This window comes from Aphelocoma coerulescens, chromosome 7 (assembly GCF_041296385.1).
Source record: "Aphelocoma coerulescens isolate FSJ_1873_10779 chromosome 7, UR_Acoe_1.0, whole genome shotgun sequence".
Lineage (NCBI taxonomy): Eukaryota > Metazoa > Chordata > Aves > Passeriformes > Corvidae > Aphelocoma > Aphelocoma coerulescens.
Window position 1 is genome coordinate 13,833,114 of NC_091021.1, and position 17,342 is coordinate 13,850,455.

General features: G+C 37.1%; 1 protein-coding gene across 4 annotated transcripts in view; it reads right to left on the reverse strand.

Moving 5' to 3' along the window:
* PARD3B (par-3 family cell polarity regulator beta) overlaps positions 1-17,342 on the reverse strand; it is a 416,855-nt gene that overhangs the window by 215,841 nt on the left and 183,672 nt on the right. For all 4 annotated transcript variants that reach the window (XM_069022266.1, XM_069022270.1, XM_069022267.1 and 1 more), the window contains 2 exons: positions 7,283-7,369; positions 3,654-3,779 (listed from right to left, as the gene is read on the reverse strand). In XM_069022266.1, the coding sequence (XP_068878367.1) occupies positions 3,654-3,779; positions 7,283-7,369 (213 nt within the window). The remainder of the gene's footprint in view (positions 1-3,653; positions 3,780-7,282; positions 7,370-17,342) is intronic.

The following is a 17,342-nucleotide window of genomic DNA, read 5'->3' on the forward strand; positions in this document are numbered from 1 at the left end:
AGCTGTTGGGTGCCCTATCCTTGGCAATGTTCAAGGCCAGGCTGGATGGGGCCCTGAACAACCTGATCTAGTGGGTGACATCCCACCCACTATCGATGCCTGTGCGGTTGGAAGGAGATAATTTTTAAGGATGCTTTCAACCCAAAACATTCTATGATTCTATGAACTGATACCATGGTAACAATACTGTGCTCAGATTCCCGTGGGTTGTAAGGCAATTAAGACAAGTTGGCCAAAAGAGCTGTTCATAAAGCCTTCCCTGGATTTTGAATAACCTGTAGATTTGGTCAATCAAACCATGTTACAAACCTTGGATTCTAAAGGAACAAAGGAGACTTCCTTCTTTTATGCTTTCTTCTCCTACTTTCTGTTGAAGTGGACTGATTTTCTCCCATACTGCAGAAAGACCACTTGAGTACAAACGGAAGAAGTAGGTGAAGTGCATTTTGAGAACGAAAAGCTGAAAACTTCTGCTTAGCTGAATTGGAGCAAGAGGGGAAGCAATGGCTACATTAAATTTTAAATAAATCATGGAGTCTTTCTAAGAACATTGTACTTATCTCCTACCCTTCGGTAGTGCGTTTGTCAGTCTAAGTCAGTATTTTGCTGAAGTTTTGGCTTTGGCTTTACACTCAGTTATGTAACAGGAATCAATGATGAAAGTACTTCTGAAATAATTTTTTTTTTCACACTGACAAAGGAAGGAAGCCACTGCAAATATAAATATCTTGAAAACACACCTACTGCTTTCCCAGATGAACAGAGCTGCACAGTACCTCCACCTTGCAGCTGTAGGTGGTGGAAAGGAGAGGCTGTTTTAAGAGGGTTTCCCGTAGCATGAAGACATTAAAGTCAGGGGTCAGTCCCAATGGACACTGCTGTGGGAAAGAACCATCCTTGCCACACCAAGTGTATGAGTGTCAAGAGTCAGAATAGCAACGTTCATTGACAGGAGATGCTGCCAGAGAAAAACCTCAAACTTGGAAAAGAAAGGTAGCAGGGAGACTGTTGTAGGAAGGCATTCTTTTAGCATCACCCTCAAGGGTTCAATTTCAGAGCTGTAACAGACTGTGCCCCAGTGTGTCTGCAGAGGTTATAGCTTATCTGTTCACCTATAGCCTGTCAAAGTTCTCAAGGACAGATTTTACCCTGATAGTTGAAACCATTGCATGCTTCCAGCATAAGGATGTAAAATCTTAACTGGGTTTCTTTTGCACCCCACCTTCCTTGTTACAAGTAGCCACTTGGTCATATGTTACAAGGTAGTTTAATAACTTAGTTTCAAAAGATTAATAGTTAAAATATATGCAAGAGAAAACATAAGATCTCCTTCAAACAAAAATTAGTGGAAATAACTCAAGACATCCTATGGGAAAGTCTAAATGCAGTCTTCAGGGGCAAAATAACTGGCTGCACTTCAAAGAGAAAAAATAATGAATGGAGAAATTTGTATCTCTTGAGACCCCAAATGCACACTTTAAAGAAGTAAGGGAGTCAGTTAAAAGAGGTGCTAGAAACTCTGCAGCACAACAGAATGTAATTGAATAGATTAGCAGCAAATGAAAAAGCAGACCAACAGTCCCAATACATAGCTATTATAAACATGGGAATACAGAAAGTAGGCTGCTGCTGTTACAGCTGCAGAAGAAGCAATTGTCAGGGGCAATTCTAGAAAGTCTCTGCTGAAATTAGAAAGAGACAGCACGTAACAGTAAGTGTTAAAACAGCTTTTACAAGGGTTATGAAGAAATGTCAATTTGAAACTAGCCAACAGATTTTCCTCTCAAAGGAGAATCTGATTGCTATTTCTGGGTCAACAGTCATTGGAACAATACTTTGTTGCATCTTTTACAATTACTGGATTTCTGTAACTTGGACTTCTGTCACATTAGTACAGTTATGTCATGCCAGATGAAAACTAAAAGGCGTGTTCATGGAGATTAGCTTCAACCTGGAAAGAGTCTTTCTTTAGCCATTCTCCACAGCCAGGGAAGAGAGAGATGATGTTGAAGGCTGTTTTGGAAAACAATTCAGCAGAACAATGTAAGACTTGGGAATAGGCTAGAGCTCATCCAAAATGTTCCTCCCACTCCCCAAACAGACATTGAGCCCTCAACAGACACATTTTTTTCTACTCAGATGCAATGCCACTGCAACCACACTACTTGGTTTTGTAACTTAAGGAAACTTGGACCAATGAAATCAGGCTCTGCTCTGAATCGCCTTTAAGTCACCTTTCTCTCTCTCAATGACAGAGAGAGTCTAAAAAGACTGGTCTCTAAGCTAACTCTTATGGCAAATAGTCCTTCCAACTCTCAAAACTTTACACAAGCTTTTAGAAAGTAAGTGTCCTACGTGTTGCATTTTGAAGGAAAGCCTGACAGAGAACTAGAAAGTTGCCTGCAGTGTTTCAGACTGCCCCAAAACCTAGCAACCTTACAGAGAAACATACAGAGTCCTCCATTCCACAAACACCTCAAGGGCTGAAAGCCTTTGGAGATCTAGTTACATCCAGAAGAAAACACAGAGACAACAAATTGTAAAAAAAGGATCACATATGATTTTGAAAAGAGGTTTTGATTCAAGCAAAATCTCATTTGTGAAATTTCATTAAAAAACTGCACAGTGAGGCAACAAATGTTTTAATAAGATACCAACAATTATGTTCTGTTAAAATTGATATCTTATTTAGGAATTTCCACGGATGGAAGAGAATGGCATGTACAACATCACAGTAGAGTGCTTTTACCACCAAATACACAAAAAGCTGTAACTGAAAAGCTGTCAAGAGGGAAAAAGCACAGTCTCAGAAACAAGAATACCTAAGCTACAGAACTATGCTTGTTTCATGAAAAACCTATTTTGCAAATATTTATTCCTAACTGTGAAATTATGTATTTGATTTCAGTCTAGAAGCCTTGAACATTTGGCTTACTATTTAGAAAGTTAAGCTTTGACTCCCTTGACATCTGAATAGGTTGTTGTTATATTATACACAATCACTCAGTTGTCTAAACATATGGATTAAAAGCAAAAACAAATTACTATTTAATTACTACAGAAATATCTGTGAAATTTGAGAGGCTATTCTTTTGTACAACAATGTCACATTAATTCACAGATGATATAAACAACCTGTTACTTAAAAAATATTTGAGATGGATAATAAATGTCAACAGACTTAATAAAAGTCATAAGAACTGAGACTTAACAATTAGCTCAAGTAATCATAGTTTGACAGTAGAAGTATTTTTTAAAAAACTAAATGCTCAAAAAGCTCCAGCACAAAAAAAGAAAATCTTATTTTATTTGCAAAAGAACATTAAAAACCATGCTGTGATGTTGACTCATTCTGAAGGTCTTATGAAGAAAAAATTACAAAGACAATATGGTAAAAGTAACAGAAGAACTAGAAAGGGAAGATAGCAATTACAAAAATTAATGCTATTAAATTAAGTAAGCACAGTAAGTTCACTAGAACTCCTCAAATTTCACCTGATTTGGAGGTTTCAGACAAAATTACAAAGTTTCTGGCACATATCAATTTTACAGGCATTTTTTCTGAAATAAATATTAATCCCTTTATGAATCACTTAAACACAGCACTGTATAAAATCCTGGTTAGTTAAAAGTATCAGTAAACCAGCACTTACTGTGCAAAGGTTTTATCTGTAAGGTCCACATGGTTTATCTTCACAATGCATTCATTTTCATGGAAAAGATCATCACGCCTAGATCTGCTGTTTTCTTCAATACCACGGATGAAGAGTCCCAGCATCCTAAAAGGCAAAACATAGGTGAAAACAACCTTTATTGTGCTGATATGAATTTATACCCACTAAAAATACGTGTATGAAATGATAGAGTAGACGGTCTCCCTATCTATGAAGTGCTTAACCTAAAGAAAGGTTCCAGCTGACTTATTGACTAAAAAGGAGGGGATGCCAAAAGCCAAAAAACACCAAGGAAAACTGCTGTACACTCATGCTTTACTACTAGCTAGAACTTGGGGAGCCTTAACTCCTGTAGGTTATACTTGGGAGAAACAGATCCCTAGATCCCTCTGCAGTTAAAAATTTCAGTGTAGCTTATGCAATATTTTTCTGCCACTGGTCCAAAGAAACATACAAACAGATTAAAAGTAATTTTCTACCTTGACTATAATAAAATAAACAGGCTTTTGAATGAGACAAAAAATAACTGACTTTTCTGCTTCTGAAAACGTCTCTGAAACTTTTCAGTTGCCAAAGCCCCTTGCTTTGATACAAGACAGCAACACTACTCATTCATGTGGCAGGACAGCAGCAGAACATCAACACCCAAGTTGTTTGTTAACAAGATAAGTGCAAGTGAAAACAGAGGTACAGCACACAATAATGCAATGAGTGACCCAGTGTGGGTGGTGCAAAATTCCAGTGTTGATAACTCTGCTGGGAGCAGAGCTAATCCTGACCCACCTGAAACACCTCTGTATTGCAAACTACAATTCAACATAGCTATATCCAATGATACCAGTACAGTGCCCAAAAAACCTGACAATGGCATGTTTGTGAAGAACTTTTATAATCAATCTTTGTCCACTAAATTTCCATACCATCAGCATCAAAGACGGTCATCAAAGACGACCTTTAGAGACCATTTTCTATTGCTTATACTCCATAAAATATTAATGTGCAATTTTCAACGTGCCAGCACTCCAATCACAAAACAGAGGCCCTGTATTTTTGTCTCAGATTCATGACTGACCCTGATATATAAGTCCATTCAACAGATTGACAGCACATCATTAACTGCTTCAAATGACACTATATTCACTGAGCATCTGATTTTAGATTTACTGTCTAAGAACATTTAAAATTTTATACTTCTGTCCTATCTATTACTACATGAAAAATTGGTTCCTACTGAATATTACTTCTTTGAAGTATCTAACAGAAAAAAGTTATTTAATAGCCTAAAGATTCTCTTGTAACAAGCGTTATCCTTCCCTAAAGGTTTCAAAGGGGCAGTGGTGGTGAGGGGCCACAGCCCCTTTGATGACATCCAACTAGTGGCAATCAAAAAACTAAACCCTAAGAACTAATTAAACACAACTGTGTTAAAATGCAAACCAGTAAAAGTACAGAAATAAACAAAATCACAAATTAAGTTGGTTGCTTACTAATCCTGTGTGCTTAGATACTGTACTCATATAATGCAATAAGATTGCCTTCTTGTCTCAAACTAGTGGGTGCTGTACTGCCTGAGTGGCTTGAGTTACATAGACTGAGGCAGCTTAAATTCATTCCTCCATTACTTTTTTCCACAGCCTAAATGTTAGCATTTTAATGCACTATTAAATTTTAATTTCCTGTTTTTAATGATATTTAAGTGCAAAACGGGGGAAATTATTTCCATTACTTTTGTAGTTCCTCTATAAACTACGATTTTGTAAATTAATATGGTGTTTTAATGACCTGTAGAAAAACTTTGGTCTGCAGCAGCACCAGGCTAAAGCCAGCATTACCTTATTAGAAGATAACTGTACAACTGAAATACCAGACCCAGTTAGTCATGGCCAGCATGTCCTCATAAATTCTATCATGTCAGCAAAAAAATAAAAGATGCTCATCTGTACTTTCTCATGTTATGATGAGTTACAATTTATACAGTAGTCTCAGGCTAGATTAAAAAAGAGGGTCAAGTCATTTAAGTCAGTCCAGTGCTTTAACAAAGGTATCAGTACAGGTCTGCCAAGGGTCAGTAGAATTTCAATACAACTGCCTAAACAACAAGTAGTTCATCTGTCAAAGACCCCTCTACTCCGGCGGATCCCCAAAAGTGTTTGTAAGTACGGACATAGTAACACGAATGCAGTGTAGACCAAGGAACACTTCTTCTTGGAGGTCTTTAAAAGCTGCACTCAACACAGTGATACTTGAGTACAAAACTGCATCTCAGTCACAATAATTACCAACTTTAATAGCTTGCAATTTCATCAACATTTTTTTACTGAATGATCTTGAAATACAGTGTACACACTACAACCTTTATGGCATGCCCATATCAAAGAACTACGGTCTGCATTTCAGAATGAACACAAGTGGCTTTCTCAAGACAAACAGGCACAAGGCCAAGGACCCAACTCAGATCTCCAACAGTTGCCATCAAAGACCAACTTTCTTCTTGAGACAGTGATGACATTTTTACAGGCAGCAGGTGGACATCTATTTTCCCTTTTGGTAAATAAAACAATCTGAATTAATTTGGGTCCACTTACAAATTCAGATCTTGCCAAGAAAAGAGACCTTTAAAAGGTAATTCAATCCTTCATATTCTCTGTCCTACATGAAAGCTGACAAGTAAAGAAATGTTTAAGAATTAGACAATTTTTACTTTTGCAGTAATTGTCTTTGTGTTACAGGCAGCCATTTTACTATAAAGTAGTGTCATTTATGTCTCTGGCAATTTCCCATTTCTTATTCACGGCTGCCAGTGTCAAATTAACTCTCTGGCTAAGCCTCTGTATGTCAAATTTCAGCCTAGATTTTTTTTTAACACATCCAAGTTACATAGCTTGGAAAACAGTTATAATGAAAATGCTGACGCAGTCTTAACTACAGCACATCAATATGAGCACGCTCCTATAATAGGCTTTTGTGATCTCAATGGACTATGTTAAATCATTTATAATTAAAGTAATTGTATTGTGACAAAGAAAGGTTCATGGTATAGAGCACATTTTATAAATGCTATACAATCAAATCTAAAAGATGGCTTGAAAAATATGAGGGCAGGCAAGCAATATTTTTGACTCTTCTTGTCTGGTATATCACTAAGGAAGAGCCTATGCAGAGGTATTCAATTAGGAAAAACAAAACAAAACAACAAACACAAACAAATAAGCCCACAACAGCACAACAAAACCAACCCAACACTACACAAAACTACTGAGTCCAGTTTACCATTCAGAGAATAAAATCAGAGACAATTAAAAGGGTATATGAACAAAGATGTTGGTATTCACTGGAAGTGACTGGACATGGCACTTAGTGCCAAGGTCTAGTTGACAAGGTAGAGATCAGTCAAAGGTTGGACTCAATTATCTTTGAGGTCTTTTCCAACCTAAATAATTCTGTGGTTGTCTTATACAGAACTTGGACTAGTAAATATTTTGGTAATGGAAGACAGTGTCATAGACCAATTTTTGTTTTTCTTTTGGTAAATAGTAGGTATTTTAAGATAAGCACAACTGAAATCCTTTCATTAATATACTTCTTGAGCAATGCAGAAAATATCTTACCTTCCACTCAAGGATGAGAAAAAGGGCACTACGTGTATTCCCAAGGGTCCACCTTCCCCAGAAATCTCCACTGTTTTTGTCATTTCACTAAAAAAGAGCACAGGAAAACAGAATATGCTTATTCAGAGCATTCTCCATGTTAAAAACAAATTCCTGATTGATCAGATACCAGAAAGGGTAGAAAAAATATTTGACTCAGAGCTCACTAATACAGGAAAATAAAATAAAAAGTAAAACAGCCAGGAAATTCTTTAATTTTTTAGATTAGCATTTGTGCTTTTTGAAAGGGAAAGAAATCAAATACTAGACATTTTCCTAAGTTAACCTTCAAGTAAATTAATTAGAATATTAAAGAATAAGCTTTTAAGTGAGGAGAGACTTCATCATCAGAAAAAAAAGGGGGGGTGGCCACATTATAAATGTGAAGATCACACATAAAGGACATTGAGCCTATAAAGTCGAATCATATTTAAATATACAGATTTCTTCCCTCAGTTGCATACAACCTCCCTGACAAACAAAGAACAAAACAAATTTTGATCAGTAGTGCAACTCAGCTCATTTTATCAAGAAGTTTCCTTCCTCAAACACCATTATTAAAAACCTCTATATTATCTCTGACAGATTTTTGCTGTTTCATGGCATGTGCTGTTTCATTTCCTATTGACTATTTTACACTGCCAGCCTTACAGTGACCTTAACTCTATTCTGGGTGACCATGACTTGAAAAGAAAGGTACTTGAACTGGCTAGAACCTTAACATTAGAACCTTAGCAATGTCTGTATTTCAGCAGATCTTGTTCCTTCTTTCTGTAAGAGTGTTCATCTCCCAAAACACTCCCTTCCCTGCTCCCATGGTACTGAACACCCCCAGTGCTCAGGATTAGCGGCCAGCAGGCAGCTCCCAGGCACACCCATTCAGAACACCCTCACTGTGAGCTCTGAGTGTGCATGTCAATCCTACAGTGTGGACAGAACACATGAAACAACCAAACGGCCACTTTGGATACTGCCCTGAGTTAAGGACTCAGTCTAACTCAAGTGCAGACTGCAAGTGAGAAAGACACTTCTGACCTTTCTCCATGCACCAGAGCTAGAGAGCATACGTTTGCTAGATTGACCATGCCGACTCTTTCCTACCACCCTGCCTTCCTCCTCAGATGATTTTTCCCTAATACCACAACTTCCTCTGGCACCAGCTGACTGATTTTGCTGACCCCTGGTCTTATGATCATTTGATTTGATGCAAGAATCAGTAAAAATGCACCGATACCCATCAGGAATCTGTGAGCACTCCTGAAGTGGCAGCACACAGTTACAGCACATGAGGTACAAGATGAACCCACACAGGACAGCTAAGCCCTCTCACAAGGGGCACAATTACTGCAAATGACCTTAGACAAATTCTGGCATTACTTCCTAATGACACAGGAATATTTTGTTGCTGTTATGAACCTTTATCCAGTTGCACAATGATTAATGAGAAGCAATTTGCCCTAGATACAATAATTCTTATCTTGATGGGCTAAATATGGAATAAGACTGGAAAATAAGCTTACATAAGTTTGTGTTCTTGGAGTTAGGGGACTGAGTGAGTTTTGGGGAGCTTTTTTTTTTTAAACTGCTCTTTCAAAAAAGCTGGCATCGTAATGGATTTATGTTCTCTAAATATTAAATGGAAAGACCCTGAACAACAAACCACCACTGATCCCAACGTAAAAGATTTACATCTTACTGTATTTATAATGCAGGCACCATCAACAGGAATTTGTGGACTTTTTCTTTCCTGTATTCCCCCTCTTCATTAATCACATGGGGAAATCCTGATAAAATCTTCCTGTAAAATTTTTTAAATACTTTTTTTTCTGGTGGAGCTGGTTAGAAAAGCTAATCAGGGTGGTTACCAAAAAACTCAACAATGCATGCATAGGAAATTAACTCCTCTTTCAGTTCCATCTTCTACTTCCTCCAATTCTCTCAATACACAAAGAAAGATAATTAAAGGCTACTTTTACTGTCTTTTGAACTTCTACAAAATCAAAATGCATAAGTAAATTAAGCAGCCAAGCCCTTTAGATTCAGAAAATAATCAGAAGTAGTAAATGGGCTTTCATTTGTACAGGGAAAATTTAAGTAAGTTACAGCTGTCCCCAAATAACCCAGTGTACTCTAGGGAGGAGTTGTCTTCCTGAGCAACTGTAAAACAAAGCAGGAATTTTTTTGAGGGCTATCATGACAGACAGGTGAGCTGTCATATTAAATCAATGCACTTACAATTATAAGTCGGCTCAATGCCAAAGAAAACAAAGAAACTTGTTTTTAAACCTAACATGAAATCTACACTAAGAAAAATAGGCTTTGTCAGAACAAATAGCCCACATGCCCATTATGTATTACTTTAAAAAATTTTGGTACATCCTAAAACTTATGGATGTTCTAAAGCACTAAATGTGCAGAACAAGAGCGCACTCTGTACGTATGTATTAAGAAAGGTACTTTGGAATTATAATTTTAATCAAAAATCCATTACTCTAAATAGACTCCTCAAACAAATGGGACTCTTAGTTACATCCGAGAAGAAAACAGCCCTCCACACCAACCTTCATGGATGTTTGAGGACATGCTATTTTTATATTATACCTATGAGAGCATGACAGTTAAAAAATTTAAAAACCAAGACACCTGGGATTTGATTTGGATTTTTTATTTGTTTAAGAACCTCAAAGATTAGAGATTCAGACACATTTGGTATCATTCATTCATTCTGTCTCCCTTCGGGCAGGTTTAATCTGCCCACAAGGACAGCTGAACTCAGCACTACTATTTCACGCTGGCTTACAGTTTATACTGTACTGGAGAAACTATTCAGGAATAGGGCATGGCTGAGTGACATCCTAAATAGGATGAGCTCTAAGAATATTAATTACTAAATTCCAAAGGCACATGGGACACAAAGGTGCTAGGACTCTTCAGTTTGACAGAGCTAGGTTAAAAAAATTAAAGAAAGGAGTGGGAGAAAGGAGAATTGCTATCTAATGTAGGTTGATAGCTGTGACAACAGAGAATGTAATTTATGGATTTCTGCAATATTCAACACATTTTAAAAACAAACAAACCCCCAAAAAAGGAAAAAATAGAATTCCAGAAGTTAGTAACCTACTCATAACTTACTCCTCTTTTAAATCTCTTAAATCCTCTTTTAAATCTCTTAAATTAGATCTTAAATGCCTTTTGCAGTAAAAGAAACATAAGTCTGGCCTATCAGGTCAGTATAAAAGTTCTGGAATAAAATTGCTAGCTGGGGATGAGAGGCTGGGAGCATGGATGAGCGATGCACAGAGGGTGCCTCAGTGTGCTGCATTCTGAGTATCTCCTGCTTGTTCTTCAAGAAGCAGACAGAACTCCCACCTCAGGAAATCCTGTCCTTACTGAACGTGGAACCTGGTCTCTGTGGAATACATACAAATATGTTCTTACAGCAGTCAAAATAAGTGAACTTTTAAAAAGCATTTATGTCAGTGAAATTTCTCCGAAGTGCAAGGTTCGCCCCAACCAGAAACACGGCACTCAGGCATCTTCCAATCCATGCTGGCATCTCCCTTCCCCTTGCTGCACTGAAGGTACCTCAGGTCTCACTCAGGGGAGAACACCTGTCCAGCACAACCTGATCCAAGACCATGTTCAATGCTGTAGTATTGATTTTTAACTTGAAGCAGCTGTCATCATTTACTATTTAAATTCCTCTTTACTTGATATTGCTGGTTTCTGACAGATCCTTTACTGTCTATCACATTTGTCAGGAAGGCTTGCTATGCATATTATTAAAAATGCTGATAAGTACTGTTCAGCAAAGAGATAGAGAAGGTGTACACATGAGTAGGCACAGCACTGGCAACATGAAAAGCAAAATTTAAATGGAATGCTGCAAATTTAATGGTCATATTTAGTGGTGAATCAATCTGATCTTCAGATTTGCAGTGTCCTTGCTGTGGAATACTATAGCTCCCTCTCCTGAAACCTGTACCAAGAATTAGCAGTTCGTGAGTTACATGAAGGGAAAAGATTTGTTAGCTGAAAGCTTCTCTGCAAACTACCCAAGAACACTGAAGAACCAATCCCAACCACTGAACACACAGATGCTTAAAAGGGAACTCTCTCCAGAAATAAACGTTTTGCATTGTTGCAGCAAGTCTGAGTTCACTAAGGTGCTTTGACCTTCCCCAGTTAAAAACGCTCAGAGAATCTTGGTAAGATTTCTCCTGGAGAATGCAGTAGGCACAGCCTAAAGTAGATTAATTGTTTTGCAACACAGTGAAGACAGTACCTCAGAAATTCTGCTTACTGCATGGGTTACCAGGAAAAACTTGTCATCATGTGTATGTCACAAGAATCTACTGCTTGAGTAAACACAAAGTATTTCCCATTCCAAAGGCATTTTCTTTTGCAATTTTAGTCATATTCAACACTTTCTCCAGTGTTTTTAAGAAAAGGTTCAGATTACTAAGATGCCATATCTGAAAAAAATCTTTTAGTGCAGAATGTCAATGTTTCCCTTGCAAACAGAAAAGCATAGCTGATATTCTGAACATGCTTTGTGGTGTTTTTATTGACCATGACCAAGTAAAAGGCAAATTAAAAGTCAGATGTAGACAGCTCCCAGATGCAGTTATTAAGCTGTATCTCCTTGCTTGTTCTTCACTTGCACCTCTAGTTCCATGCCTCTTCCTCCAATGCTGCCATTCCAGCAGAGAAAGCATCCATCGACAAAGGGTGTTGACATTTGGTAGAGAGCACTGGCCTACAGGGGATGTCAAATTCCTATAGGGGATTTTAAAGAGGAAGTATGCACAGCATTATCCAAATAAAGAGGGTGATGAATCTGTCCATGTACTTTTTCACATACTAAACCAATAGTTACTGACAATAAAGTATTTGTCCCCCTTCTTCCAGAGAAGGCTTCCAGAGCTTCAGCTCAACTAAAGCTGTCAGATAGCAACTTCCCACCTACCTCCTACCCCTTTCCCACATTTTTCCTTCCCTCTTTTGAACAAAGTGCTCAAACCCCTTTATGAAAATGTCTTGATAAGCCCTGAAGAAGGAACTGGAACTCAAGATGTTATGTAGTGTGAACATACTCAAATGATGAAAATCTGAACAATATCTAAATAGGGATAGAGAGCACCTTACAAGAGAAAGAAAAAGCAGCTCAGTGTCCACGCAAGGATAAGCTTTCCAAGTACAGTTAAGAAAACTGGTCACTCTTTTATAAGAGATAGGAACACAGCAGCTGCTCCATTCTACACAAAATTAAACAAACTACCCACAAAGTTCAAATATTTACTATGAAATAATGTCACAATGATCCAGTTTCAGGTTTGAAGAGGAAACAAATCACCTCCTCCTAAATAAAATGCATTAATCTAGTTATTCCAGACTTTTTTTTCCCACACTAAAATTAGTTAGTTCTTACAAGATTAACTCTGACATTTTAGAGAGAAATCAGACAGCCTGCAAGCACTGGGGCTTTGTGTCTTTTTTCTTTAAATCAAATTGTTTCAATTCTCTGTTGTTAGACTAATGAAAGACACAGTAGGTTAAAAATAGAAAAACACAGAGAAGGGAAAAATGCTTCAGCTACACTTTAATTATGTATCTACAGTACTTAAACCAAGGAACTGACCCTGACCTCTGCTAAAAAGAAGTGGGAAGACAGCAAAACCGAACATAATGAAAACACAAAATGAATTATCTATGCATAAATTACCCTTTGAGTTTCAACTAATCCACTGCTATTAAGCTAAACATCCACTTCCAAGCAGATTCGTGTTTACTGTTCCTTAACACAGAAATTTTTACTAAGAAAAGCAAGGTTTTCAACCAGTATTCCCATGTACTGTGTGCTAAGGAATTCAGTGTTAAAAGTTGTGACAAATCTGACCATCTATAGAGTATCAAGACCCTGTTCTTACTTTGAAAATCTTTCAGACCTAGTAAGGAACATGAAAGGAGGCACAGAAAAATACAAGATTTTATACACTAATGGCACTAGTTTGTTAACCCTGAACATCATCTTTACTTGCAAATAAACAACAAAAAGCCACCTTCTGAATTTACAAGAGGATTGTCATTATTCATTCCATTAAAAAACATTCCAATGACCCAATGTTTCAAGTGTCTCCTATGAAAAAGTTCATCTCTTAAAATGTCAAATTAAAATTTTCAGACTCCCAAGGGATACAGTCCTGAAAAGTTTCCCAGTACTTTCGCAGTGAAATGTTTTAAGAGAATCCAGGCAAAGAGACTTCCCATTAACGTCTAAACAGAGGAGCCAAAATTCCTCCATACTGACGCTCATTTGCCCCACCTGCAACTCATTTCACCTACTTAAACCAGTGAACTGACTTTCTTCAAATCAGTTTTCCTGCTTGAGTGAGGAATATAAAACAATCCAAGCCTGGACCTTAAAGTTCAACTGAATAGGCTTCCCAATCATGAAATATTAATCATGGTACTCATTTTTTCTGCTTCCCTCTGAAATATCCATTATTGGCTGTAGTTAGAAAGGGATGCTGCTGATGAGAAGGCTCAGATAATTTCCTTGGGTGATGAGCTGCTATTTTGCTCAAGCATTATAGGCCTTAAAGCTTACCAAACTCAGTGACAGGAAGGAAAGTAGTGAAAGTAGCAGGGCCAGTAGTAGTTTTCTTTCTTCCACAGCCTTTTGTCCACAGCATGAAGTAGCTCACAATTAGGCTGAAATATTACCTTTATTAACATCTCTTAATGTTGCTTATTTAAATGAAGGGTTAATGACCTGGTGGTCCCTCATGGCCCTAATGACTTTAAAAGACAAGAAAAATACCTAAATAAATCAGAATTACAAGTAACACTTTCTTTCAGAAGGAACAGTATAAAAGGTATTAAGATGCTTGTTTTACTGCTCGTGGAAAAAAAACAGTTTTAGTATTTAATATTATTTTATTAATAAAACCTTCCTTACTTACATTCAATCAAATAAAGATAATTGAGACAGACAGATGGTCTGTAGTGACTCATTATTTCCCTTTATAAACCTTCTACTCCTAATGAAAACAGTTTTGGAAAAGCAGTTTAAAAAACTTGACTTACAGGAAAAAAGCCAAAAAAAAATCAAAATCATTGCTATAAAATTTAAGTTCTTTGACTTTTGAAATTGCTGTGAATTTCCCAGAGCTACAAACTAACTTTGTTTTACAAAATACTGTGTTTCTCTAATGTTCACTATTGGAAGAAAGTGGAATATTTTACAAATACTCCAATATAACTTACAATTTTCAGGAAAAATTCCTCATAGTACCCATCTCAATTCTTGCAGGCAAAATAGCGGTTTTTAAAAATCTCCTCAGGACACAGGAACCACAAACAAGGCGTATTTTGGAAGAATTTCTCTACTGTGGCTCTATTTAAAGAAACACTGTTCCTTTCTCACCATTTTGTTTTGATTTTCATTTGGTTGGTTGGTTGGTTTTGGCCAATGTTTTTCAGACAATGCAATTTCAATCAAGATTAAGACAATTCATTTCAAAAAAGAAAAAAAATTATTAGCAATGCAAAAAGACTCTTGGGAATACCCTGTTATGGCCAGCTTTCCCCCTGCTCCCTATCAGTTCAACACTGTGATGCTCAGATATCAATCAAGCGGGTCCCAATCTATATTCTTTATCACTTTTCCTTCCATGTTCCTATGTCAAGACAGCTTGCAGAATTCAGCAAAAATTGTAAGAGGTCTACAGAAGCCTAAGCTTATTATTGTCTGGTTTGTGACATGCCAGAGAGGACCTGGCCACTTCAGAAAACTGAATACTCTGAAATGTATTGCAAGGATTTTTCTCATCGTCAATGTTTCCAGTAGCCACCGAATTATGAAGCAAACAGGTATCATAACCTTCTTCTGAAGAATCCCAAATGCAAGCAATGAATTGTTTAACTTGATAAACAATAATATGCTCTCAGAAAATTCCTAGGAGAACTTAGATAGTCTAAAACACCCTAGTAAAGGCATAAGGAAAACAGTAAATACGAACAGAGTGTGCACAGAGCTTGATTAATCCCCATTACAAATTAACGGATCAAGAGACAAATGAGTGCATATATTTGGTGATGCATAATAATTACCTCAGGTGAAACAAGCTGTGGAAGTCTTTAGCAACATTCCATGAAGAGAAAATAAGCATTAGCAACTAAACTAAGTTCTATACCTGCCTGATGAACGCTAATCAGAGGGCACAGAACTTAGAGGCCTGGCAGGTGCAGAGAAAGCTGGAAAAGCACTCCAGTTCCTTCTCATGATGAGACCATTCTAAAAATATGTATCAGTATCGGCAGGCAGGAGAAGAAATTACAAAATGGCATAGGCACTGGGTGACAAGGAGACCTCCAAGAGCAAGGAAAAACCCCACGCAGGTTGAGTTGAAAAACACAACTGTACCAAGATGATAAAATTGCCCATAAAATGACTGAAATTATGACCCAAAGAACAAGAAAAACTGAGAAATTAACTCCCTTTTAAGGAAAAGACAAATTTTTGACATGCTCTGAAAGGAAATGTGATCCTTCTCCACAAACCCTGGCATGGCCCAGACCACCAGCAATGTTAGAGTCCCTGCTCTTGTAAACTTCCCCACAGGCAGAGGGTACATATTCATGCCTCTTTCCCAGACCTCATGCAGGTAAAATAGGAATATTAACACTTTTTTTTCTCAGATGTTTGCAAGGATAAATGCTCTAAGATTAAGGCATGCAGATCCTGTTTATTTCATGAGTTTTATTTTATATTCTTGACAAACAACTATAACCTGCAAAATTGTAGCTAACGACTATCTGCCATCATCAAAATTGAAACAGATTAATTTTTCACATATTAGCTGTCACACAGAAGTTTGTCATGTAACACTTCTTAATTTAATTATACAATGTGCTATATATACACCACAAGACTTCTGCAACAAACACAAGTTACTGGACAAAGTACTGAATTCCTTTACCTACTCAAAAAGGTGACTTCAGCACGACCCGAATCACCAGCCAGAACTGAAATTTAAGCTTATGATGAGACAGAAAAACGGTAGCATGAAAACACTCCAACACCACCACTGAGGATCTGACCAACTTACTCTCTGACACTATGGCAGCCTGGCTTGATAAATTGGTGTAACAAATACTATCTACAAAATCATTATTTTTCAATTTCATATCAGCCATTTAGAATTTTACCTTTGATTTCAGGAGCAATAGACATTGTTGCTCATTACTAAAACTCTTGAGAACACCTAATTTCTCCTTTTGTTTTGGCTATACAGCTCTCAAGTTTTACTCCACTGGGTTTTCAATGCAGATTATATATTTACCTAAGTTTTGTTCAAAATTTAGACTGGTTAAAATAAAAGTTATTTCCCAAACTGTCAATGGGACCATGACCACATTCAGATACAACAGCACTGACCATCTCTAGATTGTTATAAATGAAGAGAAGAAAAGGATTCATTCCACCTAGCTACTCTAGTGAAGCAATGCACAGGGAAATATTGCAAATAGTTTTCACTGTGTATAAACACAGATATAAAATCTACTACGAGATCTAGCAAAGTAATAACCTTACCACTCAATACCGGAGGTGACACTTGAACTGAAAAAGATCATTTTAGGATTATATGGTTCAGTTAAATAGTTATTTATTGAGATATAATACATGACTTAGGAACATCCTCTATCTTAAGACTTCAAATGCTTGCACGATTGAATAGAAATCAAAACCCACATTTCTCCCTTACCCTAAATCTACAGACAACACAAAAAAATCATTCATATTCATCAATGAGGGTAAAAGATTGTCATGCTCAAATATGTACTTTGGTATGTGAATCAAATGCAATTTTAGGGTGGGAAAGGGCGAGGAGGAAGAGATCATGGTGATGAGAAGCCCAGTGCAGAACCAGAGGTGCAGCTGGAATGAGAAGTCACTCTTGTATTGCATAAATTGATAAATCACACTTGAGCCAGCACCAAACAGAAGATGTTCCTA